Source organism: Rutidosis leptorrhynchoides, chromosome 1, assembly GCF_046630445.1.
Source record: "Rutidosis leptorrhynchoides isolate AG116_Rl617_1_P2 chromosome 1, CSIRO_AGI_Rlap_v1, whole genome shotgun sequence".
In the NCBI taxonomy this organism is placed as follows: Eukaryota; Viridiplantae; Streptophyta; class Magnoliopsida; order Asterales; family Asteraceae; genus Rutidosis; species Rutidosis leptorrhynchoides.
Window position 1 is genome coordinate 483,789,195 of NC_092333.1, and position 26,354 is coordinate 483,815,548.

Genomic DNA, 26,354 nt, shown 5'->3' on the forward strand with positions numbered 1-26,354 from the left:
TATATATATATATATAATAACAAATCGTTTTATGACCAAGTTAATATATATTTTCAACATTCATAAACATGTTTTAAATATACGTCGCAAGTTATTCACATAATTAATATTCCAACTTATCATATATATTCAAATAAATATTTAAACCAATAAGTTTAATGTACGGTATCAAACAATTAATACATTGTTACGTTTTCAAGTTATAGTATATATATATATATATATATATATATATATATATATATATATATATATATATATATATATATATATATATATATATATATATATATATATATATATATGTATCTATATACATATAATTGTTCGTGAATCGTCAAGAACAACCGAAAGGTATTTGAATATATGAAAGTAGTTCAAAAATTTTGAGATTCAGTTTTACAGACTTTGCTTATCGTGTCAGAAATGTTAATCATACAAAGATTAAGTTTAAATTTGGTCAGAAATTTCCGGATCATCACAGGAATGATGATGAACGATAATGAGTGGGATGAAGACCCCACTTGTTGTTTTCCTGTCGATGCTACTAACCAAATTTCTAATTCCTGAAAACAATTAACTGAACCCGATTTATTACTTGGACTTTCATGGGCCTATTGGACTTCTATCTAATGGCCTACTTAAATTATTAGAATGGGTGATGTATTAATTCGATGGGCTTAGTGGCCCAATTAACAAAGATGATGGTAACGAATAAAGATGATTATGAGTATGATTATGATTATGATGGTGTTATGATTATATTATGATGAGGGTTTCATAATGATGATGATAATGGTCGTGATAATGTTTTGATAACATGATAGTTCCATGATGATGTTAAAATGATAATGATTTGGATGAATGATAATCGATGATGATATTGTTAAATGAAAGGATGATAATGATGAACGCGTAGGACGGGGTTAAAAGAAATTAAAATCCTAGTTCTAACAGAAAATATTAGACAGAGGAATGGTTGGCGTTGTTTGTGTTTAACTGAGAGGTCTCGGTTTCGAGCCCGGCTCATGGCAATTTTTTTTAGAAAAGCTTGTTGAAGGTAGTTTTCATTTCTAATATTAATATTATTATTATTATGATTATGATTATTATTATTATTATTATTATTATTATTATTATTATTATTATTATTATTATTATTATTATTATTATTATTATTATTGTTATTATTATTATTATTATTATTATTATTATTATTATTTATCAAAAGAATCAGTATTATCAAAACTATCATTTTTTTACAGATAAATATTTTGTATATAAAAAAATATATTTATTACATATACTATAATCATATTAATATTTCATGTAAATAAACTAATGATTTTTAAATATAATACTAATCATATATATATATATATAGATATATTAATATAACTAAATGTATAGATACTAATTATTTTAAATATATTTACAAAATAAAAAAATAAAAAAAATATATATATATATATATAATATAAAATAAGATATAATATAAGTATACGTCTTAAATGGAATTTAGTATAAATTCTATATAACTAAAAATATATAAATAATATATATATAAATGAAATTATGTGATTTCCATTATATGTTTTAATAGATATACAAATGATATAGGTTCGTGAATCTGAGGCCAACCCTGCATTGTTCAGTTGTTCAATGCCGTCATATGTATTTTTACTACAAAATACAGTATTGTGAGTTTCATTTGCTCCCTTTTTAAATGCTTTTGCAATATATATTTTTCAGACTGAGAATACATGCGCTGCTTTTATAAATGTTTTACGAAATAGACACAAGTTATCGAAATTATATTCTATGGCTGGATTATTGAAATCGAATACCGCCCTTCAAGTCTGGTAACCTAAGAATTAGGGAAATGGCCCCTAATTGACGCGAATCCTAAAGATAGATCTATTGGGCCTAGCAACCCTCATTCATGTATATGGATGGCTTTAGTACTTCGAGATTATTATTATACAGACGATGATGTCTGTGGGGATATTCTATGCATTAAGGTTAATGTCGGTTACTAGGTGTTCAATCCATATGAATGATTTTTATGCAGATGGCTATATGCATGCATGATGTTTATGAGAAATGGAAATATGAAAATCTTGTGGTCTATTAAAAATGATGAAAATGAATATTGTTGATAAACTAATGAACTCACCAACCTTTTGGTTGACACTTTTAAGCATGTTTATTCTCAGGTATTAAAGGAATCTTCCGCCGTGCATTTGCTCATTTTAGAGATATTACTTGGAGTCATTCATGACATATTTCAAAAGACGTTGCATTCGAGTCGTTGAGTTCAACAAGATTATATTTAAGTTATTGATAGTTTGGATATATTATGAAATGGTATGCATGCCGTCAACTTTCGATGTAATGAAAGTTTGTCTTTTAAAAACGAATGCAATGTTTGTAAAATGTATAATATAGAGGTCAAGTACCTCACGATGTAACCAGATGTAATGTATTCGTCCAGATGGATTAGGACGGGTCATTAAATAACAATCGAGCTAGACATAATAGCTAATAATATTAGATAGACATTTAGTTACTTATTAGCTAAACTTTTTTTTTTAATACGGGTCGGTAAAACCTTCCCTGGGGCAATTCGGCTTTCAGGAAATAAATCCCACGAATATTTTTAAGGGGAGGGACTCGAACTTGAGACCTCCACACCCTCATCTCAATGCACAAGTGCAAAGAGGTGAACCACTGGACGACAAGGGTGGGTTCTAAACATGTTAGAACATGTTAGTTTCTAAACATATAGCAGTCATGTTCACATGGCAACGACCATCGAAATTTAGCTTGAGTGGTATGAGGTGGGATCCAACTTGGGGTACTGCCAACCCAGGTTCGATTCTTACTCCAAGCATGAAGTTTATAACCTTTGATGGTTCTGCCAACATCAATGCGATGTGGGAAGGTCTCTAGGGGTTTTCCCAATTTGCGATGGTACTGTCAACATCATCGAGATTTAGGTTTCTTCCTAACGCGTGTGTGAGTGACAAATGAGATCATTCGATGTCGATATCGCCGTTAAAAATAAGTTCACACAGAAACTAATCATGTTAATGTCTAAGCATGTAGCAACTAATCATATTAATCATTTAAGAACATAGTAGCTACTCATGTCAATGTCTAATAGTATATCATATAAGCATGACAATATCTAAACAGCTAATCATAGTAATATTTAAGCACATTGCACATATAATAGCCGAATACATACATTTATAAGTGTACAATGATATACTACTCATGTTTAGGAAGGAGCTTCACCTAATTGGGACTTAATGACCATTCTTAAGATGTCTAGGTAGATTTTAAGATTATGAAAGTCATCAAACACTTATGTGTATATGTGATGATTAGTCTTCGAGACATGTGACTATTTATGGAGATAATCATGTTCAAATATGAATTAGATTCAACCTTGTAAATTTTTATTTTGGAAAGTCATGTAACGTGAATTAGATGAAGATTCAACCATTAATATTGTCAAATTGTTTTAGATAAATTAGTTTGTAAAGCATAGTTTGACTAGCTAAAGTTACGCCCGATACGTGGCTGAGCCATGATGTTGACCGTACATTCTATTATCTATTTATACTTAGGAATGTGAGTATAGACCATGAAGGGTTATTCATATGGTCTAACTGTGGTATTGATCGTATACATGCTCTTTGATGAAACAACACATTTAGATATATATGTTATGTGTTTTTGTCATTTGCTAAATAAAAAGTAAGTTTATGAACTTTCATTTTTACCTCAACATTACTTTTCATTGCTTATGATTATTGTCATCATCAAAATATAGATTAACGTTTGAATATTAACGTTGGATCTTAAACCAACAGACTATAACTGCCACATCCACTATTTGACTTTGTCTTTTTCTTTTGATCCATAAAGATCACGTCTCCCCTTCCCTCTTCGGAGGAAACGAGCAACACTTGCTACTGATCTTAAAAGCGTACAAGAGGAAGTTGGTAACCAACTTCCTTATTAAACCTTTTTGTTGTTGCCTTTGGTCATTTTGCAAAATAAGTTGTAACTAGATTTGCATTTTTAGTACTCTTGCTTTTTTTTGACAATATATTTCTTGTCGCCTTTTTTCAATTGATATTGTTGTGCACAACGAAAGTTAATAGCATCTCGCGCCTAAAGATAAGGAACCCGAGAATCACTTGACAAACATCAAGTGATATCACATCGCACACGACTTCATCAATAAATTGATCGTTGATGGCAAACCTAAACTTACATTGTTAGTTGACTTTAGAAACAACATCCTTTTGAATCCACCCAAGTGAATAGGGATCAGGGTGTGGCGTAGTTTTCATACCCAACCGTTGAACGAGACTAGATGATATTAAATTCTTTTCACTTCAGGTGTCAATAATTGCAGTAATCACCTCTCACTTCTTTTAAATCTTTAAGTTGAACACTTCCACTTTTTCTTGGATTGTAATCTTCTCTTTTAGTTTCATCATACGTGTTAAACTCTTGTCCATTTCCTCAACTTGTCCAAGCTCAATTGCATCATTTCCGATTGTTGCAGCAACTTTATACTTTTCAAGATAATTTTTAACCCATAGCTCGAGATGAGCCTTCCAACGTTTATGTTCAAGATGATGTGCAAGTTTACAATAATTACAAAAATTATCATCATTAGTACCAACATTCTCGTTACTACTAAACCCATAAAGAGTGAAGTAAGTCTCGAGTTGGTCAATCTACGAGTTAACTTCTCGAGTTGACTAGTTAGGTGGCCAACTTTAGTCGCCAGTTTGTGTTACTTCCTTCTCATTTCATTGTTGTAGTTTCTTTGTGGGTTCTTGACTTCTGATGCTTTTGCAATTCTAACTACGATTCACCGGTTGCTTGATCTGTGGATTTAGTGTGCACCATACACGCGGTAGGAACACGGGTCTGATACCACTTAATTAGTTTACAATTCGAACACGATGTATATTGAATGAATGTTGTTAAAAGTAAACATAAAAATAGAATAAAAGAACAAGTAAAATGGAGGAACTTTGCTTATGTATACAATTTTCTAAAGTTATATGCTCACTGAAGTTTTGTGTTCCAATGAATTTTGAAACTTTAGGCTACATCCTTCTCTTCTATCTTATGCTATTTATAATTTAAATAAACAAAAGATAGAAGGCCAAATTAATTCCACCATGACCTACATAAATTTAAGAATCATGGGGTGAATAATGAGATTATGCTTCACCATTAATTATATCAACTCGTCATGTATTCCATAAAACTAGGAATAGTGGTCGTGATATTTTTGTTTTCCTATTCGTTTTTATCGTGGATAATGATCCTAACTGTCATATCCATTATTTGACTTTGTCTTTTTTTTTTTTGACTCGTATATCGTTACAGACCATGTCCAGGAGGATGGGGATTAGTTTATGCTTTTAAATTTATGATTTAACGTCTTTTATTTTTTGCATTTAAATTATATAATTTTTCTTTTTTAGAAAAATATTTTTTTATTGTAATGTTATTAATTAAATGTCTTTTTATTAAGTTAAAAATTATGTTACATATATTTATACCTCTTTAAATAAATAATATAAAACATATTACACTATATGTTATAGTACGTGTAATTCTTGTGGTTTTGTGGTGTTTTGGAGGTGATTTTTGCTGACATGATATTGTTGTGAGATGGAGGGGACGATGTGGCAAAATTTTTCTTGTGGTGTGAGACGCTGATGTGACACTTTTTTTTTTCATTTTTCTATTTAACAATATAAATATATATATATATATATATATATATATATATATATATATATATATATATATATATATATATATATATATATATATATAAAATTTAGGGGTGTGCATGATACGGGAAGAACCGAAGACCGTACCAGACCGAACCGATTTCGAACCGAACCGAGTTTTTTCGGTCCGGTCCTTGGTCCATAATTTTACGGATTTTCGGTCTTCGGTCCGGACCGAACCGGACCAAAATCGAAAAAACACTAAAAATACCCGAACCATACAGTACCGAACCGAACCGATAATATTTGATCCGGACCTCGGTCCATGTTTTTGGTTCAAATTGGGATTCCGGACGGAACCGAACAAGTTTGGTTCGGAACCGTACCACGCACACAATATATATGTGTGTGCGTAATTAAATACAGTACAAGACATTTGATTTAAATAAAAAATTACATAATACTTTTAACTAGTCCGGACCGTGAAATGCCCCGTTCATATCGATTATAAACGATTCATAATAGTTGATTACATCGCGAGGTACTTGACCTCTATATGATACAATTTTACAAACATTGCATTCGTTTTTAAAAGACAAACTTTCATTTCATCGAAAGTTGACGGCATGCATACCAATTCATAATATATCCAACTATAATTGACTTAATAAAAATCTTGATGAACTCAACGACTCGAATGCAACGTCTTTTGAAATATGTCATGATCGACTCCAAGTAATATCTCCAAAATGAGCAAATGCACAGCGGAAGATTTCTTTCATACCTGAGGATAAACATGCTTTCAAGTGTCAACCAAAAGGTTGGTGAGTTCATTAGTTTATCATAATCAATCATTTTCATCATTTTAATAGACCATAAGATTTTCATTTCCATTTCTCATAAATATACGTCCCATGCATAGATAAAAAAATAATCATTCATATGGTGAACACCTGGTAACCTACATTAACAAGATGCATATAAGAATATCCCCTATCATTCCGGGAAATCCTTCGGACATGATAAAAACGAATTCGAAGTACTAAAGCATCCGGTACTTTGAATGGGGTTCGTTAGGCCCAATAGATCTATCTTTAGGATTCACATCAATTAGTAGATCGGTTTACTAATTCTTAGGCTACCAAGGAAAAGGGGCATATTCGGCTTCGATCATTCACCCATATAATGTAGTTTCAATTACTTGTGTCTATTTCGTAAAACAGTTATAAAAATAGCGCATGTATTCTCAGTCTCAAAAATATATATTGCAAAAGCATTTAAAAAGGGAGCAAATGAAACTCAGAATACTGTATTTTGTAGTAAAAATACATATGATGTCATTTAACAATGCAAGGTTGGCCTTGGATTCACGAACCTATATCAAGTATGTATATTAACACATATAATAATATTCAAATAAATATATATACTTTGATATTAGTAATTTACTTGTGATATTAAATTTAATATTATTGATTACTTAAATATTTTTATTTTATATATATTTTATTAAATTATCATAATAATAATAATATATTATATACCTTATTAATATATTTTGAATATATACTTAATATTTACATTTTTAAATACTCATAATTTTTAATATGATAATATTTTTAATAAATTCAAGTTATATTAAAACGTAAATGAACAAAAAGTATTTTATTAGTAAAAGTAGTATACTTATTATATATACTTTTATATATATAAAGTTTGAATCTATCTTATGATATCTATCTTTTTAGTTTAAGATCATAAAAATATAGTTATATTTTATATACAAAATAAATTTAAAACTAAAGTTATAGTTAGTAATGTTAATAATAATAATAATAATAATAATAATAATAATAATAATAATAATAATAATAATAATAATAATAATAATGATATTAGTAGTAAAAATAATAATGATAATGATAATAATATTGATATTAGTAATAATAATTCTTATTTTAATAATAATAATAATAATAATAATAATAATAATAATAATAATAATAATAATAATAATAATAATAATAATAATAATAAGTATACTACCTTAAGGAAATAGAAAAAAAATAATAATAATGTCGCAGCCCGGACTCGAACCCACGACCTCCCGTTCAACACCCACACACTTAACCAATGCTCTACATCATATTTTTCTAAAATAATCCCTGATTAAAACCATATAAGCCTCCTATACGCCTGTTCTTCTTTTTCCTCTTATTCTAAAAAGGAATGCCACATTCCGGGCTCGAACCCAAGACCTCTCGCTAGTGAGCACACTCCTAACCACTGCTCCATTATTTCTTTTCTGATTTGTTTGATGCCTTAACTCTTTTAAGTAGATTTTGGCCCAGCAATCAATCACAACCTTGTCCCGGCCCAATAGCAGTTTCACTAGCCCAATTCTAATAGTCTAATAAGTCCACCAAGTCCAATACATGTTTTAAATAGATTAAACGATGGGTTTGTGGGTACTGTGGTTTGACAGGGAACACTAACAACAATTGTATCTTTATCTCTATCGCATCATCATCATACTAAACCTTATCATTATCATCTATACTTAATCATAATCCATGATCACCACTTTTCACCATCGTCATCAAATCATTTATACATATTATCTAACCCTAATCATATCCTAATCATAATCATAACCATGTTATCATCATTTACTAATCATGTTATCATAATCCTAAAATCCTTATCTCCTCAATATCATCTATATTTATAATCATATCATTATCATAATCATCCTACTTGTTAATTTACTAGAAACGAATAACGAGTTGCAGCAATCAATCGGTATCATCATCCAATTTATCACCATCTCCCTATCGTCATCTATCTTGTTATCATTATAAAACAAAAATCAGAAACAGGATCGACACCTTGTTTGTTTGCTGATGGGCTTGTGATCTTGTACATGGGCTTGTGTTGGCCCAACTTCATAAATCATACGGCCCAAGTTGTGAAATAAATAAGGAATCCGATCCAAATGAAAATCAAGGGTTTACGGGATTTTAACTTCTTCATCACTTAGTACCTTTATTAAATTAATTCAAGTGGGGTTTATATGTTGATGGTTTGTCGGCCATTAAAGCAAGGGAGGACACGCCTGCTGTTTAAAACTGACAAAAAAAAAAATACAATCATCGTTATTATCAAAACAACATACACAATCATCATTCACTGCTGTATTAGGAAACAGAAACAGGAATCTCCAAGGTGATTGAACATGGTGATAACTGATGGTTTTAAGTGGATAGTGGCGGTTTGAGTGGTGGTCCTCCGGTGATGGTAGCAGCCACACAGACGGTATACAGCAGGAAAATCGCAGTAGTGAACAAGCGAGTTTGATGAGTTTTGATGGGTGTTCATGGTGACGGTTGTACAAAGGTGGTGAGTTGTGGTTATGGGTTCGATGTGTTGGTGATGGATGGTGGTTAGTGGCGGATGGGAGGTAGTTATTGCACAGAAAATGTAGATATTCAAGTAGCAACAAGATCACATATACGTTTAAATGGTGTTTAGTTTGGGTTTGAATTCGACAACAAGGAACAGAAAACGTGTAGGTGTTTGAGTAGAATTGGGAGAGGGAAAGAGAGACGTTAGAGGGAGAATGAGAGGTGTGGTGGGTGCGGTTATGATGGTGGAGATGGCCACGATCAAGTGGTGATTGTGATGATGGTAACCCAACGGTGGTGGCAGCGGTGATGGGTTCAAGATCATAAGTTGAAACGAAATAAGGGTGATGGTTGTTTGTAATCGTTGTGGGTGTGAGAGGTGGTTGTGGAGTTGTTCTTGGTTGTCGGTGGTGATGAAAATAATCAAGGTGAAGATGGTTGTGGTTCACGATGGATTGGTTGTGGTGAACCAAGGTGGTGATCAAAAGAGTTTATACATATATATATATATATATATATATATATATATATATATATATATATATATATATATATATATATATATATATATATATATATATATATATATATATATATATATATACACACATATATTGTGTGCTTGTATAAATTGAAATGTTTAAATGGAAAAAGAGATGGTCGAATGGAAGCATAGAAACAGATGCACAATTGTTTCTATCATGTGGGTGTATGTAAGTGTATGCTTTAATAATTCAATCAAACACAGTAAATCTAAATCATTCAATTATTCATTCAATTATGCACACTATGTCTTTCACGGATCATTTGAAACAGAAATATATAATAATATAAATAATATAATATTAATAATAATAATAATAAACATGTGATTAATTTAGCTGTCACCTTTCTCGGACTGAATTTCGTACTCCGTCGTTAATCAGTGGCGGATAAAAGTCTTCGAAAAAATCCCATATTTTTAAATTAAATAGTTTTATTTATTTTGGTCATTATGGTATAAAATTTGATCATTAATTTATTAAATAAAAATTACATCAACCGTCCCTCTCATTTATGGGTGAAATATAAAAAGTGTTAAAACTTAACAAATAGTTCCTAAATACATTTTTAATAAGCCTAAAATTTATAGAACTCATTTTCGGATCACCGTTTATTTTAAAATCATATAAGTTCGAATTAAACTTGCTTAATATCAATCGGCACATTAAACGAGTATTACAATCATTTAATATTTATTTTTAATATATTTTTGTATATATAGATATGTTTTAAATAATAATTATTATAATATCATATTTTATAACAACAACATTAAATATTTCAAATTATACTTTCAATTATTATTTGTATATACACACATATCTATTTACAAATAGTTGTTCGTGAATCGTCGAGAATAGTCGAAAGTCAAATGAATACATGAACACAGTTCCAAAATTTTTGCGACTCAACATTACAGACTTTGCTTATCGTGTCGGAAACATATAAAGATTAAGTTTAAATTTGGTCGGAAATTTCCGGGTCGTCACAGACCGGCCCGCACGTTGCGGCGGGGGCTTTCGGATATTTAATGTAGCGTTGTGTATTTATAGAGGGGAAAACGGGCCGTCTGTTAAGAGCCGTTGTAGGTGTCGTCGTCTTCAGTGTTTTTTAAAAGTATCCGTTTCGAACGTAGTTAGTTTCGTTTTGTTGATAAAATTATTCCGAGTCTAACGGTGCTGTCGGAAAAATTTAACTCGCGTCGAGGAGGAAGAAACGGGTTGTCGTTGTGTTTAGCGTTTTTTAAAAAGTGTCCGTTTCGAACGTGATTAGTTTCGTTTTGTTCATAAAATTATTTCGAGTCTGACGTTGCCGTCGGAAAAATTTAACTCGTGCCGAGCGGGAAGATACAGGTTGTCGTTGTGTTTAGCGTTTTTTTGAGAAGTGTCCGTTTCGCGTGTAGTTAGTCCCGTTGGGTTCGAACGATTTTTTCGAGTTGAACGGTGGTCTCTGGAAATTTAACTCGCACACAGCGAGAAGATAGGGCCCGTTATAAATTCGGGTGGAATTAGTTTCTTATATTTTAATTAAATTATATATTTACACTTTTGACCCCTTAAAAAGTGTAAACTTGAGGGACTATTGTGGAAATATAGGCGAAGTTGAGGGACCGGTTGTAATGTGAACGCGAAGTCAAAACTAAAAAAAAAAAAAAAAAAACTAAAACTACACCATTTGCCACCACATTTAGAGGGTGTTTGGGAATGCGATTTGAAGGTGATTTTTTGATTATTGCGTTTTGAAGTTGCAAATAATTAAATAATAGTGTTTGGTAAAACAATAAAAATAATCACTTATTAGCGATTAGGGAGGATGAAATCGCAGTTTTGAAGAAGTATCACATTTGTTACTGCAGCAAAAACGTCGTATTGGATTTATGAGTATGCTCACCAAAATTACCAAAGTAACCTTAATTATGAAGCGTACGCTATCTCAAAATATGTATCCTCGCTATGATTAATGTATACATTGTTACAGTATACTGTTACTATTATGATAATTATAATATTATTATATTATTATATTATATTGTAGTATAATATTATAACATAGTATTAATTAATTATAATTATATATTACAAAATATTATTATATTTTACATGTTACAGAGTAAGTGATACTATCGATTAGAAATATAATAATTTAATTTTGAACTAGTGTAACAATCAAATGTTTATATATCAGTTCACTTTTAATTTAAACAATAATAGTATCTAAATCTAAATAAATAAAAATACAAGTGAAAGAAATAAAAGTCTCTACATGTTAACTTAATTTTAACATTATGTCTACTTTAGTCATTTTATCAAATAAGTGTTAAAAATTTTAATTTTTCCAAACACTCAAAATAGTGATTATCTGATTATCGCGATATCAAACTGCATAATCTAATCCAAACACTATTTCTCTACACCACGTTTTGTTACAGCTGATTATCTGATTATAATTATCTTAAACGCATAATCAATTTTCAAAACGCAAACAATCCAAACACTATTTCTCTACACCACGTTTTGTTACAGCTGATTATTTAATTATAATTATCTTAAACGCATAATCAATTTTCAAAACGCAAACCCAAACAACCCCTTAGTATCCCTATCCCTATCCCTATCCCTTCCCTATCCCTATCCCTATTCCCTATTCTTATTAAAGCAAATTCAAAAATAAGAAATAATTTTTTCAAATCTTGAATCTTGACCATTAATTCTAAAAGAAAACTTCAATCCAACCATTGATTTTAATCTCGAAACTCATATTACATAATCTATTTTTTATTTTCAATCACAAAGACATTAATACCCTCCTTTTAACTTGATATTATGAAATTTAATTAATTCAAATTCATCTTTGAATTCAAATCAACAGATTAATCGGGATGTATTTCATTTATTTATGGAATTCCATTCCATTAATTCCATTTAATCCATTTAATTCAGTTTATTCTATTTACTTCAGTTATTTTGGAAATAGGAATAGGAATTCCAGAGTCAAATTCGCCCCAATTCATATCAAATCTCTATCAACAAATCATCTTTTGAATCAGTTCACCAATTAGAAGAAATAACTTCGACGATCGTCACTTTGTTGCAGTGTATTTTCGAACACTAATCTCTATAAAAAGGATGTAATCAATTCTTATGCTAATTTAATCGATTATTGGGTTTTTCTATGGATTCATGTAATAAAAAATATGCGATTATTGGATCTGGTTTGCTTCATTTAGTTTTAATCTCTCCATCTAACATATTGGTTTAACATATTGCCGCTTAAGCGTTTATGATTAAATGTTTTTGGAAATCATTCTTGATCTTGGATTATCTGGATAATTTTGAATTAGCAGTTTCTTAAATTATTATGCAAGGTCATCATTGAGAAGTTGGGCTACTTCTCTATGAACAGATGATTATAATATTCAAAAGCATAATATTTAGTTTGATCACAATGTCTCGCGGTTAGATTGTTGATTCAAACAATATCGTCACATAAGTTTAGTACCTTGAAAGGAATTTGAATACGCCTGTAAATTGTATTGTGTGCGGGTGTTTGGCAATTTCTACTTACGGTTGCCATTCATAATACGTTCACCATGTGGATGAAATTCTACATGATGTGATTTTTTTATACTTATTTTATGTATTGCACAGTATTCGGTTTCTTCATAACTTGTGAAGGCAGTGTGCATTATAAGCGAATATTGGACGATGAATATGCAAAAACCTGGTAAAGAACAAATGCTTTCTTTTTCTGCTGTGTGGAATCAAGTGAACTTGCTCAAAAGTTTACAGCTACTTCTTCTGACTTCATTAAGTTTCAGTACGTTAATTCATTGGCACAAAATGTGTTTTGTGTAGTGACGGTAAGATGAAATTGGAAATCGGCTCGGTAGAGTGTAAAGTATGCAAGGGTGCAGGTAACAACGACGCCTTTTTGTCTAATCTAATTTAGTTTCAATTAGATGACACTCATTTGTTATAATTCATATTGTTTATGTTTATTACTCGCAATTTGTTGATGTAAATATTTTTATATATGGAACCTACGTATCTTTCACTTATGCGTTTTGATATTTACTTCTGCTTTTTGTAGGATTGATACTCTGCAAGAAGTGTGCAGGTTCAGGATACTCAAAACGCTTATGAGTTAGCTTTGGATTTTACATATTAATTATGCATAGACACTATATCAAAACTGTAAGAAGGGCTCATTCTCGGTTACTGACGTTCTACATCTTTTAAGCCAAGATAACAATGTAGCGGTTACGCCATGGTAAAGATATAGTTCTCAAGAAGGAATTTGAAAGAGTACATGATGCAGAATCTTTTAAGTTCTTTTTTTTTTTTTTTTTTTTTTTGCAACACAAAATAAAAGGTACCATGTGCTTAGACCCTTTATCCATTTTTCATATCAAGATATTATATTTGTTTAGTGTGATGAGAAGTAATACACTACTATCAGTTTTGACAGCCCATTTTCATTTTACAATTACTTAGCTTGAAAAAATTCGAAGAACAGCACATTAGAGTAATCAAAGAATGAAGGTTCTTGAATGTCTCATCGCGTAGACAACAGTTATCTTTTACTGAAGTAATTCTTTTTGACGCAACATATCAGGTACTTTCTTTGAGGAAATCAAGCCACAAAATGTAGATTCGATGTCAAATTGTAACAGTTATATTACCACCCCTTATCTTTCATATTGTACTTATTTACACTAAACCGTTATCATACGCTAACGAACTTTAGGTTTGGGTGACAATGAAATTTTACAGAAAGATGTTACAGCCGAAAAGGCATTGCAAAAGAGGAAGAAATAGTTATTTCGAGGGTTCTGTCAACTAACGTTTTTGTGAACGGAAAATGTGATCTGGGTTTGGAGGAGATTATAAAATTCTGCTAAATAGAAGATAGTATTCTGGAAAATTGGAGTTTAAGCTATTACAATTGGAATGTTGACTTCGTTTTTATCAGGTTTAAATTTGTCTTGGACCTCGATTACACCTGCATTGGCTCTCGTGGTTCTTGATTTTAAAGATGCTCAGCCGTGCTTAGAGAAGATATACATTTCATAACCACTAAATCTAGCAAGATTTACATATTGCGTAAAAGGTCAAAACGGATCATTTTTATTACAATTCAATGGGTTGGGTTAACCTGGTATTATTTGTATTTATAATGATAATTACTATCAATAATAATTATAATATATTTTGAAAAGAGTATTTTTATTTTTTGGATACTTGAGCCATTTCCCTCCTAACATTTAGACTCGACCCATTTGAGCCGCTTATTAGGTCGAGATACCTTACAGTGCAGATTGACCCGTTCATAAGTAGATGAGTCAAGATTGTCAACGTTATATATACCCATTTAAATTTAGGATGGTATGAGTTAGTTTAGATACATATGCAAACCATAAATTTAGATTTAAAGGAGGTAATATGATTAAGAACATTAGGTAATGGGTCATAATGAGTTTTGGGTCGAAGATTGTGATTTCTTTGTATAGGTCAACGAGGGGGCTGGGATAGGTTACCTTAGTTACATATGCAAACCACAAATATAAATGTAAGGGTGGCAAGATGGGGTAATGGGTCATAATGAGTTTTGGGTTTAGAATGCTTAGTACGGGTCAAAAAGGGGCTGAGATGGGTTAGCCCACAAACGCCTTCAGGGCCAGTTTTAAGCTTTTATATATAAACGTAAAAGAGAGTTACCACTCAATACTTAGGGCAATGAGACAAGAAAAGTACAATGAAAAGCGAAGATGGATAACTTTTTGGATATTATATCTTCATTAGAATTACTTCCTTTTTTGTATAAGTTTTGGATGTTTGCCATTTGGTCTATCAATTATTACTGTGTATAATATAACCTACACCAATTGCAAAACTTTAAATGCAGATCTTATGAATACTTATATGGATATGGATATTATATGTTAGTTTATCATTTTATAATTTGAGTTATATATTTGTTAGTTAAGTAGGGTTAATGGCAATCAGGAGAACTTGATTAGGAATCAAAACAGAAAAAGTCGAACATCAATATATACTGGGTCGGGGTGTAACTGCCGGACTCTCCCTGTTGGCAGAGGTATTATGAATTCTAACTGAAACTACCAACGAGCTTATAGCTCAGTGGTACCCGATGCCTTTGATCCCTGGGCCCACAGTGGGGGAAGCTTTGATCCGAAGAAAGGCGCAAGTTCGATTCTCAGTCTGGGCGCCCCGCATGGAATTATTTCTCCCTCCGGGGGGAAATTTGTGAAGTGTTTCGGGGGTCTAGCTAGCTGGGGTAAAAATCGCCTTGCCGTCACTGTGGTACCTGGGAGGAGGTACTTTGCCGGCACAGGTCTCTTTCGGGGTGGGATTGGTGGGTGCTACGGCACACAGGGTTAGCGTGTCCCTGCCAACTTACACGTTTTGATCCGAATTCTAACTGAAACTGTTTTTCTCCTATTGTGGGTAGCATGTTACTGTATAGGTCCTTTGCCATTAAGACTAATGCCCCCATCACTTTTTAGTTGTTTTAATATCAATTTACGTTAATAATCATTTTGTTTGTTTATATAACTTGAAAAAAAAAAAAACATGAAATACCTGTCTAAAATTTATTTTTGAATTCACTAAAGCTTAAGCTTAAGCTCATTCACATCTATACTCTTATCATGATTATAATTGCAGATGCACGATGATAAATGATAAAAAAAAAAAAAAAAAAAAACCCCCGGATATGAGGGTGTTAAACCTGTGTGCAAAGCACATGGCCCAAATCCAAATAGGGCCCAAGAAAACCCCAACAATACATATAGTGTATATTGGCCCATATCAATTATCAATTTAATTATGGGCTAATTCATAAAGTGTTTATTATGTCCTTTTGCTCGACTACCGTACATAACAAGCAATATTATATCCAAAGTTCTAACAATTATAGTATTTTTCAGATTACTTAATCACTGATAGAAAATTAGAAAGCTATATCTATATAACGTTTATTATTTTTTAGCGGATATTTTCTTTTTAATTGAATTTCTGTCTTCCAAGAGTGTACTATTTAGATTTCATTATTATTTCATGTTAAATCTATTTTAATATAACAAAATTTCTTAAAAAAACCCACGAATTCGCGGGTCTTTTACTAGTATAAGGTTAATAATAATAATATATTTAGTATATAAGGTTAATAATATTCAGAGCATAGTAAGATAAACAACAACGAATTCGCGGGTCTTTTACTAGGTTAATAATAATAATATATTTAGTATATAAGGTTAATAATATTCAGAGCATAGTAAGATAAACAACATTTAGCCCAGGCCGGCCCAAAGGGTGTACAAGATGATACACAAAAATTAACCAACGCAACCCAAGTCTGCAGGCCCACCTCAACTTATCCTTTGAGTGCCAAACCAGAGCTTTACAATATATAGGGTCATTTCTTTATAAAAACCAACGATGTGGGATGAAATAATAGTACTGAGTAGCGAGTTTTAAGTAGAGATAAAATGGAGAAATCCAGTACTCTGGATGACATTAACCAGATGTTTCCTACAGGTCAGTTTCTATAACTATGTATATTTATGTTTGTGATTATATGATCAGGTCAAACTGAATTTTGGTTGTATTTCATTCTTATGGTTGATTATGTCATTTGCACTTCTAGCGAATTGACAGAAGAATCGATAATTTAGATGGATGGATAATAATTAGCTATATTATAAAATGTTTATAGTGGGTGAAGGTATCTTATAGATCTTAGGTATACATTTAGTTTAAAATGAGGGTGTACTAGGTATGTGCTGGATCTTATAGATCTTGGGTATACATTCAGTTTAAATCGGAGTAATTTTTTTTAACTCTTGTTTTTTTTTAATAAAAATGACAACATTATTTAATTTTTGTGTATGCTAACTTCAATGGTCATGAACTTTGTATTATTCGTTTGAGTCGAAGGGCCTTTTTTTATTTCGTTCAAGGCACTTAAATTCTTAGGACCGGCTCTGATTTAGCCCCCATATGGTAAATGTTATACACATTCGTAACAAAATTGAGCTTAAAATAGACCTTAAATTTAGCCCATTAATAAAAGTTTAGTATTTAGTTAAAATGAGCTTTAGTTGTAGTTATGGTTTTAATTTAGCTCGGAAGTTTTATCGTTTTGTAAATTCTAGGAATTTCATCTTTTTCATGGATACAAGTTTATATGTTTTTCCGGAAAAAATGGGAAAAGTGAGATGATATGTAGGTTGTCTGTGTATAAAAAGACAACAAATGACGAAATGAATAGTTGTTTCAACTTTCAGGTTTAGTATATAAGTATAATATAATATAATATAATGTAATATAATATATAGTTAAAATGAGCTTTAGTTGTAGTTATGGTCTTAATTTAGCTCGGAAGTTTTATCGTTTTGTAAATTCTAGAAATTTCGCCTTTTTCATGGATACAAGTTGATATGTTTTTCCGAAAAAAGGGAAAAGTGAGATGATATGTAGGTTGTCTTTGTATAAAAAGACAACAAATGGCGAAATGAATAGTTGTTTCAACTTTCAGGTTTAGTATATAAGTGTAATATAATATAATATAATAATATAATATAATATAATATAATATAATATAATATAATATAATATAATATAATTACATTATTATATGTCTCCTTTTTATTTATTTTTGTTGCAGCCACCATCAAGTATCTTTCATCATCATCGTCATCTATTTTCATAGTTTCATCAAACAAAAAATACTCCCCAAAATTTGTATGTTTCAGAGGGTGAAAGAGGTGGAACCAATCACATTTCCCAATTGGACCTCGCTATCGTTGTTTTTCGTGGTTTGCCCCTAGAACGGCACCACGATGCCTCCAACAACGACTGCACATGGGCCGTTGTGCTCGCTGAAATTCAACAAAAGTTCATCGTCGGTCCGCGTAAGGAGCGCTCTTAATTATAAAAAGATAAAAATTAAATGACACATCAACATTCCACCTTTAACCCACACCAAAACCTAGATCATTGTAACTACACATTAAAAATTCATACCGACTAGTCAACAAAAATTGAAACGAAAAAACACTCACACTATATAACCACGCACATCGCTATAATAAATGGTCTTATACTCTTATTGTTAATTACACGTGACTAACCATGAGTGTGGTGGTTGAATGGTTATGACCCTGGCCTTCTATAGTGGAGGTCATGAGTTCGATTCCAGGCACCCACAGTTATCCACTCATGGCCTCGGAGGTTCGCTTGCAATGACTCCGGGCTGCTCGCGTAGCGAGTAGTCGCCCTGGGATTAGTCAAGTTGACCGTTTGGATAACCAGGTTAAAAAAAAAAAAAAAATTTACACGTGACTAAATTTAAGAGTACTACTGTATAAATTTAAACCATTATTAAAGAGGTTAAAGAGATGGACGAACTATGTAATTAGTGAAACTAATGTAACAATTTTTTACATAAAAAAGAAATATTAGTTGCTCCCGTACAATGCAATTGATTTGATATATGTTATTCAAACGGAAAAAGTTAAAGCGGAAGAAAAAAGAAAAAAAATAAAATAAAGTAAAAGTGAGCATGTTTAGTCATTGTTCTGTCATGCTATTGCTAATGGTAATGCTAGTCGCAGCAGCAGTAGCAGTTGCCGTTCTGTACTCTACACTACTTTCCTTTCCTTTCACAGCAGACCACATCTATCTTTATCTCTATATCTTTTCCATTTTAATTCTAATAAAAAAAATAAATCACCTAAACCCTAACAAATTTATTTCATTCATCTCTTTAACATTTACTAGCACTATCTCCTCAAATCTATGGTCCAGTTCTTCATTTCCTTCTTATTTTGCTGTTAATCGAAGGTAATAAATTGATTATTGATTTATATTTAAGTACTCCGTTACTTTTTGTGCTTGACTGCTTGTCGTTTACTTTACTTAATTTTAGTTTGCCTTTTTTTTGTTCCTTTGCTTTTTCAGTATTAGATATCAAAATGCTTTAAATATATAATAAATTATAGTATGAAATGTGAATGAAGTTTGTCTTACTTGATTGTAAATGAAGTTAGGGATCCAACAGAATTACTTTTTTCTCGTATTATTTTAATTTTTATTGCTGTATCGTTTGTTTAGTTTTATGCAAATACTCTTCTAGTTTATTTTGATCAAGTGTTTATCAGTTGAAGTTTGTTGTTAATTGTTGTTATTTTTTTGTATTTCAGAGTTGTTTCAGTTAGTTTACTTCAATAGTACTATATCATGATATAATGTACTTTGAACAAAAAATGAAAAGGATACATGAATCAACGAAGTTTCCTGTTCACAACCAAATTTTCGATATGGAGAAGTTATCGAACACACATTTTAGTTTGGTTCCAGATGATATGAATCGAGCCAAAGCGTACGAATTTCGTAATTCGGCTCCACCTGTCTCCGTGAGAAAATGGAAAGGGAAAAACTCGTTAAATGATATCGATGAGATTATGTTAGATGTGATTACATTTAAAGAAAGCGATGATTCTTTAGATGAAATCGGTTCGACGTCGTTTTCAGGAGCCAGTCACCCACCTGAACCTATTGATATCGATCTTATGATGAGCCCGGTGTGTGTGCCCATTGACCAAACAAAAGTCAAACCACCCGACGACAAATTGTTAGTAAAAAGCTCGATCGAAAGTTCTCCCCTGCATCGAGATTCAGAAAAGGAGTGTATTTGGGATATTTCTTTACCTCCTAGTGGTAATGTAAGCCCGCTTAGTATGAGTATTGGTAACAGTTGTTGCACGAGCGTACATCCTAGTGATGGGATCGTAAGTACAAAAGGAAGCATTCGAGGAGATTCATTAGAAAGTGGGAAATCGAGTATTAGTAGAGCAAGTGATAGTAGCGGGCCAAGTGACGATAGTAACTGGAGTAGTTTTACGAGCAGTGGTAATAAGCCTCACAAAGGGAATGATCCTAGGTGGATGGCTATTCTTGCTATACGGGCTCGAGATGGGCTTTTGGGTATGAATCAATTTAGGTTGTTGAGACGACTTGGTTGTGGTGACATTGGTAGCGTGTATTTATCCGAGTTGAGTGGGACCCGTTGTTACTTTGCAATGAAGGTTATGGATAAGGCGTCGCTTGCTAGCAGAAAGAAGTTGGCACGAGCCCAGACCGAGCGAGAGATTTTACAACTGCTTGATCACCCGTTTTTACCTACCTTGTATACCCATTTTGAAACAGATCGGTTTACTTGTTTCGTTATGGAATATTGTCCTGGAGGTGATTTGCATACTTTAAGACAACGTCAACCCGGAAGACATTTCTCAGAACTTGCAGCAAGGTATGATTCTGAACGCTTGTTATAGGTTTTATACTGTTGTAAAAAACCCCGATTACTCCTGATTATAATCCCTAGTTACTCCTTTTTAAGAACAGTCTGTTACGATTTTTCAAAACCCGTTTAATTAACTGGTCAACGTCAGTTAATATGTCAAGATCGGATTTGTGGGTCAAAGTTGGTTAAATTGATAATTGGTCGGCATTTCAACATTAATTTAAACTAAAATTTTAAAGTTTTTGAACTAAATGAATGATTATATTTATGTTTTAGACAATTATGTTAAAGCTTTTCTATGTTATGGTTCTTTTCCTCTATATGTACACACTTAAATTTGAACTTTATTATTTAAATATATATAAAAAGTCCAATCCGATTAATCCTTGAATTGCCAAATACTCTTTCCAAAGTCCCAACCGATTCTCCCGAGTAGCAAGTTTTGCAACCTTGGGTTTTATATGTTTCTTTTTTGATGCAGGTTTTATGCTGCTGAAGTTTTATTAGGGCTCGAGTATCTTCATATGCTGGGAGTGGTGTATCGCGACCTGAAACCTGAAAATGTTTTGGTACGTGATGACGGGCACATAATGCTGTCTGACTTTGACCTTTCCTTAAGATGTGCAGTATCGCCTACTCTTGTGAGATCGTCTTTAGATTCTGATCTCTCCAAACGAAAACCGTCCTGTATCGAGCCCACATCAGCATGCATCCAACCCTCATGTTTCCTCCCACGCATTTTTCCTCAAAAAAGCAAAAAGAAAACCAGTCGGAACTCACGAGCTGACCCGACCCCACTTTTTGGATCACTGCCTGAACTCGTTGCAGAGCCAACTGCAGCCAGGTCCATGTCTTTTGTCGGGACTCACGAATATCTAGCTCCCGAAATCATCAAAGGAGAAGGACATGGAAGCGCTGTTGATTGGTGGACGTTCGGGATATTTTTACACGAATTATTATACGGCAAAACACCTTTCAAGGGTGCAGGAAATCGAGCCACTTTGTTCAATGTGGTTGGTCAGCAGTTAAAGTTTCCAGAAGCACCGGCTACTAGTAATGCAAGCCGGGATCTTATTAAGGGTTTGCTCGCAAAAGAGCCTCAAAACAGGCTTGGAGTCAAAAGAGGAGCCACTGAGATTAAACAGCACCCGTTTTTTGAAGGCGTGAACTGGGCCCTGATTCGTTGCAGCACGCCTCCTGAAGTGCCGAAGCCTGTGGAGGTGGAGCCACAACCTGTGAATTTTCAGGCAGGCGATACAGTTGAGGCAGGTAATAACAGTAGTAAAACAATGGTTGGAATGAATGATGTGAAGTCTGGGGGTACTTATTTGGATTTCGAGTTTTTTTAGCCCCCTTTATATTGTCTAATATAGTCTATATATCTAATATGTTGGTTGTTATTATTTATATATAATACTAATATATATCTAATATCTACTAGACTACTATATCTATGTTGTTACTTAGTGACTCTTATATTTGGTTTTTTTTTGTGTGCTAGAATTAGTGGTGTTTTTATGGACTTGAATTGAATGTATTATACACGTTTAGCTTAGCTAATTCATTTCTTTTTAGGAAGTGAACTTGCAAATGAAGTTTTACTGATTTAGAGTTCGAATCTTGCTATCAGTTGTGAGAAAGTATTTTTGTTAAACAAACTCTACTCTTTACCCTTTACCATGGTGATTTTAATCAAGGTTGAAGAACTCGATTGTGTAGATGGACTTATGTGATAGATTTATCCATGGGAAATTGATGAAAATACACTTTTTTTCTAAGGCTTCAAACAAAATACACTTTTTTTAAAAAATTGACTTTTTACATCATTCGGTAGACGGGATTTCTGTCTACCACCTTTATCTGTCGTCTACTACCATTTTTACAAAGCAGTAGACAGTAACAACAAGGTAGTAGACAGTGAGAACAAAGCAGTAGACAGCCAATTACAAGGTAGCTGACCGTCTACTGCCTTGTTGTTACTGTCTACCACTTTGTTGTAGGTGTCGACTGATATGTATTATTGGTGTCCACACCTACAACAAGGTAGTAGACAATAATAACAAGGCAGTAGACGGTCAGCTACCTTGTAATTGGTTGTTTACTGCTTTGTTCTCACTGTCTACTACCTTGTTGTTACTGTCTACTACTTTGTAAAAATGGTAGTAGACGACAGATAAAGGTGGTAGACAGAAATTCCGTCTACCGAATGGTGTAAAAAGACAATTTTTAAAAAAGTGTATTTTGTTTGAAGCCTAAAAAAAGTGTATTTTGAACAATTTCCCTTTATCCATGTATGCTTATTCATGAAAGCCCAACTTATAAGGGCCCATCTATGTTAGCCACTTACATTTAGGCTATGTTGATGGCTATATATGTGCTTGACTGATCTCATTATAATCGTCAATCAATACAAATCAACTATCATTATTATTTGCATATCATGTGTATATTTAATTAATGGTAACTAGTGAAATGACATGTGAAAACACGGGTTTGTTTAAACGAAACAGTTTAATGATATGTTTTAAGTATAAAGCGAATGTAAGTGTTAAAGTCATTTGGTTTATTGCCCCGTTGAACCACGGATTCCGACTAAGAAACTTGTCGTTGATTTTACAAACATAAAGTTCGCTCAAAGTTGAATATTTATATTTATATTTTTAATAATAATAATAATTATTAACAATAATAAATGACTTTTGAATTTTTTTTAGAAAAAATAAAATTACAATTTATGAGAGATTAATGTTTCCTTTTATAACAGATTTTATATTATTTTTTTAATTAAATTAATATATAATTATGACATCATCATTATGAAAAGTAAATGGTAATTTAGTTTAATGACGATGTCATCATTTTAGAGGTTTATTAGACTATATAGATAGATAGATCAGAGCCTTTCCTTTTTCCCTACAACCCTATTTTTTTTTCTTACGCCCAAACAAAGCCATCATCTGCTCTTATTTTTTTTTTCTTCTTCACACAAACATCAAACAATGGCCACATACGATAAAGTCTACACAGTCACTTCGATCTCACACCTCATCCCTATCAAACTCGATATTACAAAGTTAAACTACCCTCACTGGAGTAAGCTGTTCACGATTCATTGTGAGGGTTTTGAAGTTAGAAAATTCATTAAAGCAGCCCCAACCATCGAAGAACAAGCCTCGGAAACATGGCGAAAAGCTGATGCGGTTGTTCAAGCATGGATATTCTCCACTATATCCGAATCGCTCCTAGAACGAGTTCTCAATGCTAAACCAACAAATGCATTCGAGGCGTGGTCTTTTCTTCAAAAGATCTTCCAAGATAACAAACGATCTCGAACTGTTGAATTGACTGCTGAGTTACGGGCCATCTCCATAGGTGATCAAACCATTGAAGAGTATTTTCGGAAGATCGAAAAGATTGCTACACAACTAAAAAATCTCGTGTCCAATGTTTCTGATTCCCGATCTTGTCACCTACACGATCAACAGACTTAATGGTAAATATCCGCACGCTGCTCATATTATTCTACATCGCGAAACGTTTCCAACTTTTGAAACCGTTAGGTCCATGTTATCAATGGAGGAACTCCAATTTAATCGGATGAACAACCCCAATAATAATCTTCAGTCGTCGGGAACTTCGTCTTCACCGGCGGTACTTCTTGCACAATCCAGTACACCCTCGAACAATGAAATGTCCCGTTCATATTGATTATAAACGTTCCATATTAATTGATTTCTTCGCGAGGTTTTGACCTCTATATGAGATGTTTTTCAAAGACTGCATTCATTTTTAAAACAACCATAACCTTTATTTTATCGATAAAGGTTTAAAAAGCATTACGTAGATTATCAAGTAATGATAATCTAAAATATACCGTTTACACACGACCATTACATAATGGTTTACAATAAGAATATATTACATCAAAAATAAGTTTCTTGAATGCAGTTTTTACACAATATCATACAAGCATGGACTCCAAATCTTGTCCTTATTTTAGTATGCAACAGCGGAATCTCTTAATAATCACCTGAGAATAAACATGCTTAAAACGTCAACAAAAATGTTGGTGAGTTATAGGTTTAACCTATATATTATCAAATCATAATAATAGACCACAAGATTTCATATTTCAATATACATCCCATACATAGAGATAAAATTCATTGATATGATGAACACCTGGTAACCGACATTAACAAGATGCATATAAGAATATCCCCTATCATTCCGGGAAATCCTTCGGATATGATAAAAACGAATTCGAAGTACTAAAGCATCCGGTACTTTGGATGGGGTTCGTTAGGCCCAATAGATCTATCTTTAGGATTCGCGTCAATTAGTAGATCGGTTTACTAATTCTTAGGTTACCAAGCAAAAGGGGCATATTCGGCTTCGATCATTCACCCATATAATGTAGTTTCATTTACTTGTGTCTATTTCGTAAAACATTTATAAAACTGCATGTATTCTCATCCCAAAATATTAGATTTTAAAAGTGGGACTATAACTCACTTTCACAGATTTTTTTACTTCGTCGGGAAGTAAGACTTGGCCACTGGTCGATTCACGAACCTATAACAAATATACATTTTGATGTTTTAAGTTTATTAAGTTAGCTGTCCTCGTTAGTAACCTACAACTAGTTGTCCACAGTTAGATGTACATAAATAAATCGATATATATATTATCTTGAATCAATCCACGACCCAGTGTATACACGTCTCAGGCTAGATCACAACTCAAAGCATATATATTTTTGAAATTAACCTCAACCCTGTATAGCTAACTCCAACATTACTGCATATAGAGTGTCTATGGTTGTTCCAAATGATATATATACATGGGTCGATATGATATGTCAAAACATTTGCATACGTGTCTATGGTATCCCAAGATTACATAATATATTAGAATACATGTATAATACATTATAAGTTAGCTAGGATATGATTAATATAGATTTGTTACCAATTTTCACGTAGCTACAACAAGCAAAAATATCCAATCTTGTTTTACCCATAACTTATTCGTTTTAAATCCGTTTTGAGTGAATCAAATTGCTATGGTTTCATATTGAACTCTACTTTATGAATCTAGACAGAAAAAGTATAGGTTTATAGTCGGAAATATAAGTTACAAGTCGTTTTTGTAAAGGTAGTCATTTCAGTCGAAAGAACGACGTCTAGATGACCATTTTGGAAAACATACTTCCACTTTGAGTTTAACCATAATTTTTGGATATAGTTTCATGTTCATAAGAAAAATCATTTTCCCAGAAGAATAACTTTTAAATCAAAGTTTA

At 32.3% G+C, this 26,354-nt stretch overlaps 2 protein-coding genes across 2 annotated transcripts; both read left to right on the top strand.

Annotated features, from left to right (window-relative positions):
* Positions 1-2,793: 2,793 nt before the first annotated feature.
* LOC139840279 (uncharacterized) lies at positions 2,794-14,894 on the top strand. Its single transcript, XM_071830543.1, has 7 exons — positions 2,794-2,944; positions 9,037-9,092; positions 12,704-12,818; positions 13,372-13,447; positions 13,579-13,637; positions 13,814-14,338; positions 14,497-14,894. Exons 1-6 carry the CDS (start codon positions 2,794-2,796, stop codon positions 13,864-13,866), a joined length of 510 nt encoding a protein of 169 aa, XP_071686644.1. The 3' UTR covers positions 13,867-14,338; positions 14,497-14,894.
* Positions 14,895-19,492: 4,598 nt separating this feature from the next.
* LOC139875113 (serine/threonine-protein kinase D6PK-like) lies at positions 19,493-22,566 on the top strand. The gene is made up of 3 exons (XM_071862478.1): positions 19,493-19,590; positions 19,950-21,055; positions 21,531-22,566. Exons 2-3 carry the CDS (start codon positions 19,995-19,997, stop codon positions 22,396-22,398), a joined length of 1,929 nt encoding a protein of 642 aa, XP_071718579.1. The 5' UTR covers positions 19,493-19,590; positions 19,950-19,994; the 3' UTR covers positions 22,399-22,566.
* Positions 22,567-26,354: the final 3,788 nt, after the last annotated feature.

Bases quoted from the DNA above. Each gene is read 5' to 3' on its own strand.
- LOC139840279 (XM_071830543.1), top strand. From the start codon at position 2,794: ATGTTCACATGGCAACGACCATCGAAATTTAGCTTGAGTGGTATGAGG. The intron at 13,448-13,578 runs GTAAAGAACAAA...TGTTTTGTGTAG, and splicing joins GATGAATATGCAAAAACCTG to TGACGGTAAGATGAAATTGG. The intron at 13,638-13,813 runs GTAACAACGACG...TGCTTTTTGTAG, and splicing joins TAAAGTATGCAAGGGTGCAG to GATTGATACTCTGCAAGAAG.
- LOC139875113 (XM_071862478.1), top strand. From the start codon at position 19,995: ATGTACTTTGAACAAAAAATGAAAAGGATACATGAATCAACGAAGTTT. The intron at 21,056-21,530 runs GTATGATTCTGA...TTTTTGATGCAG, and splicing joins TTCTCAGAACTTGCAGCAAG to GTTTTATGCTGCTGAAGTTT.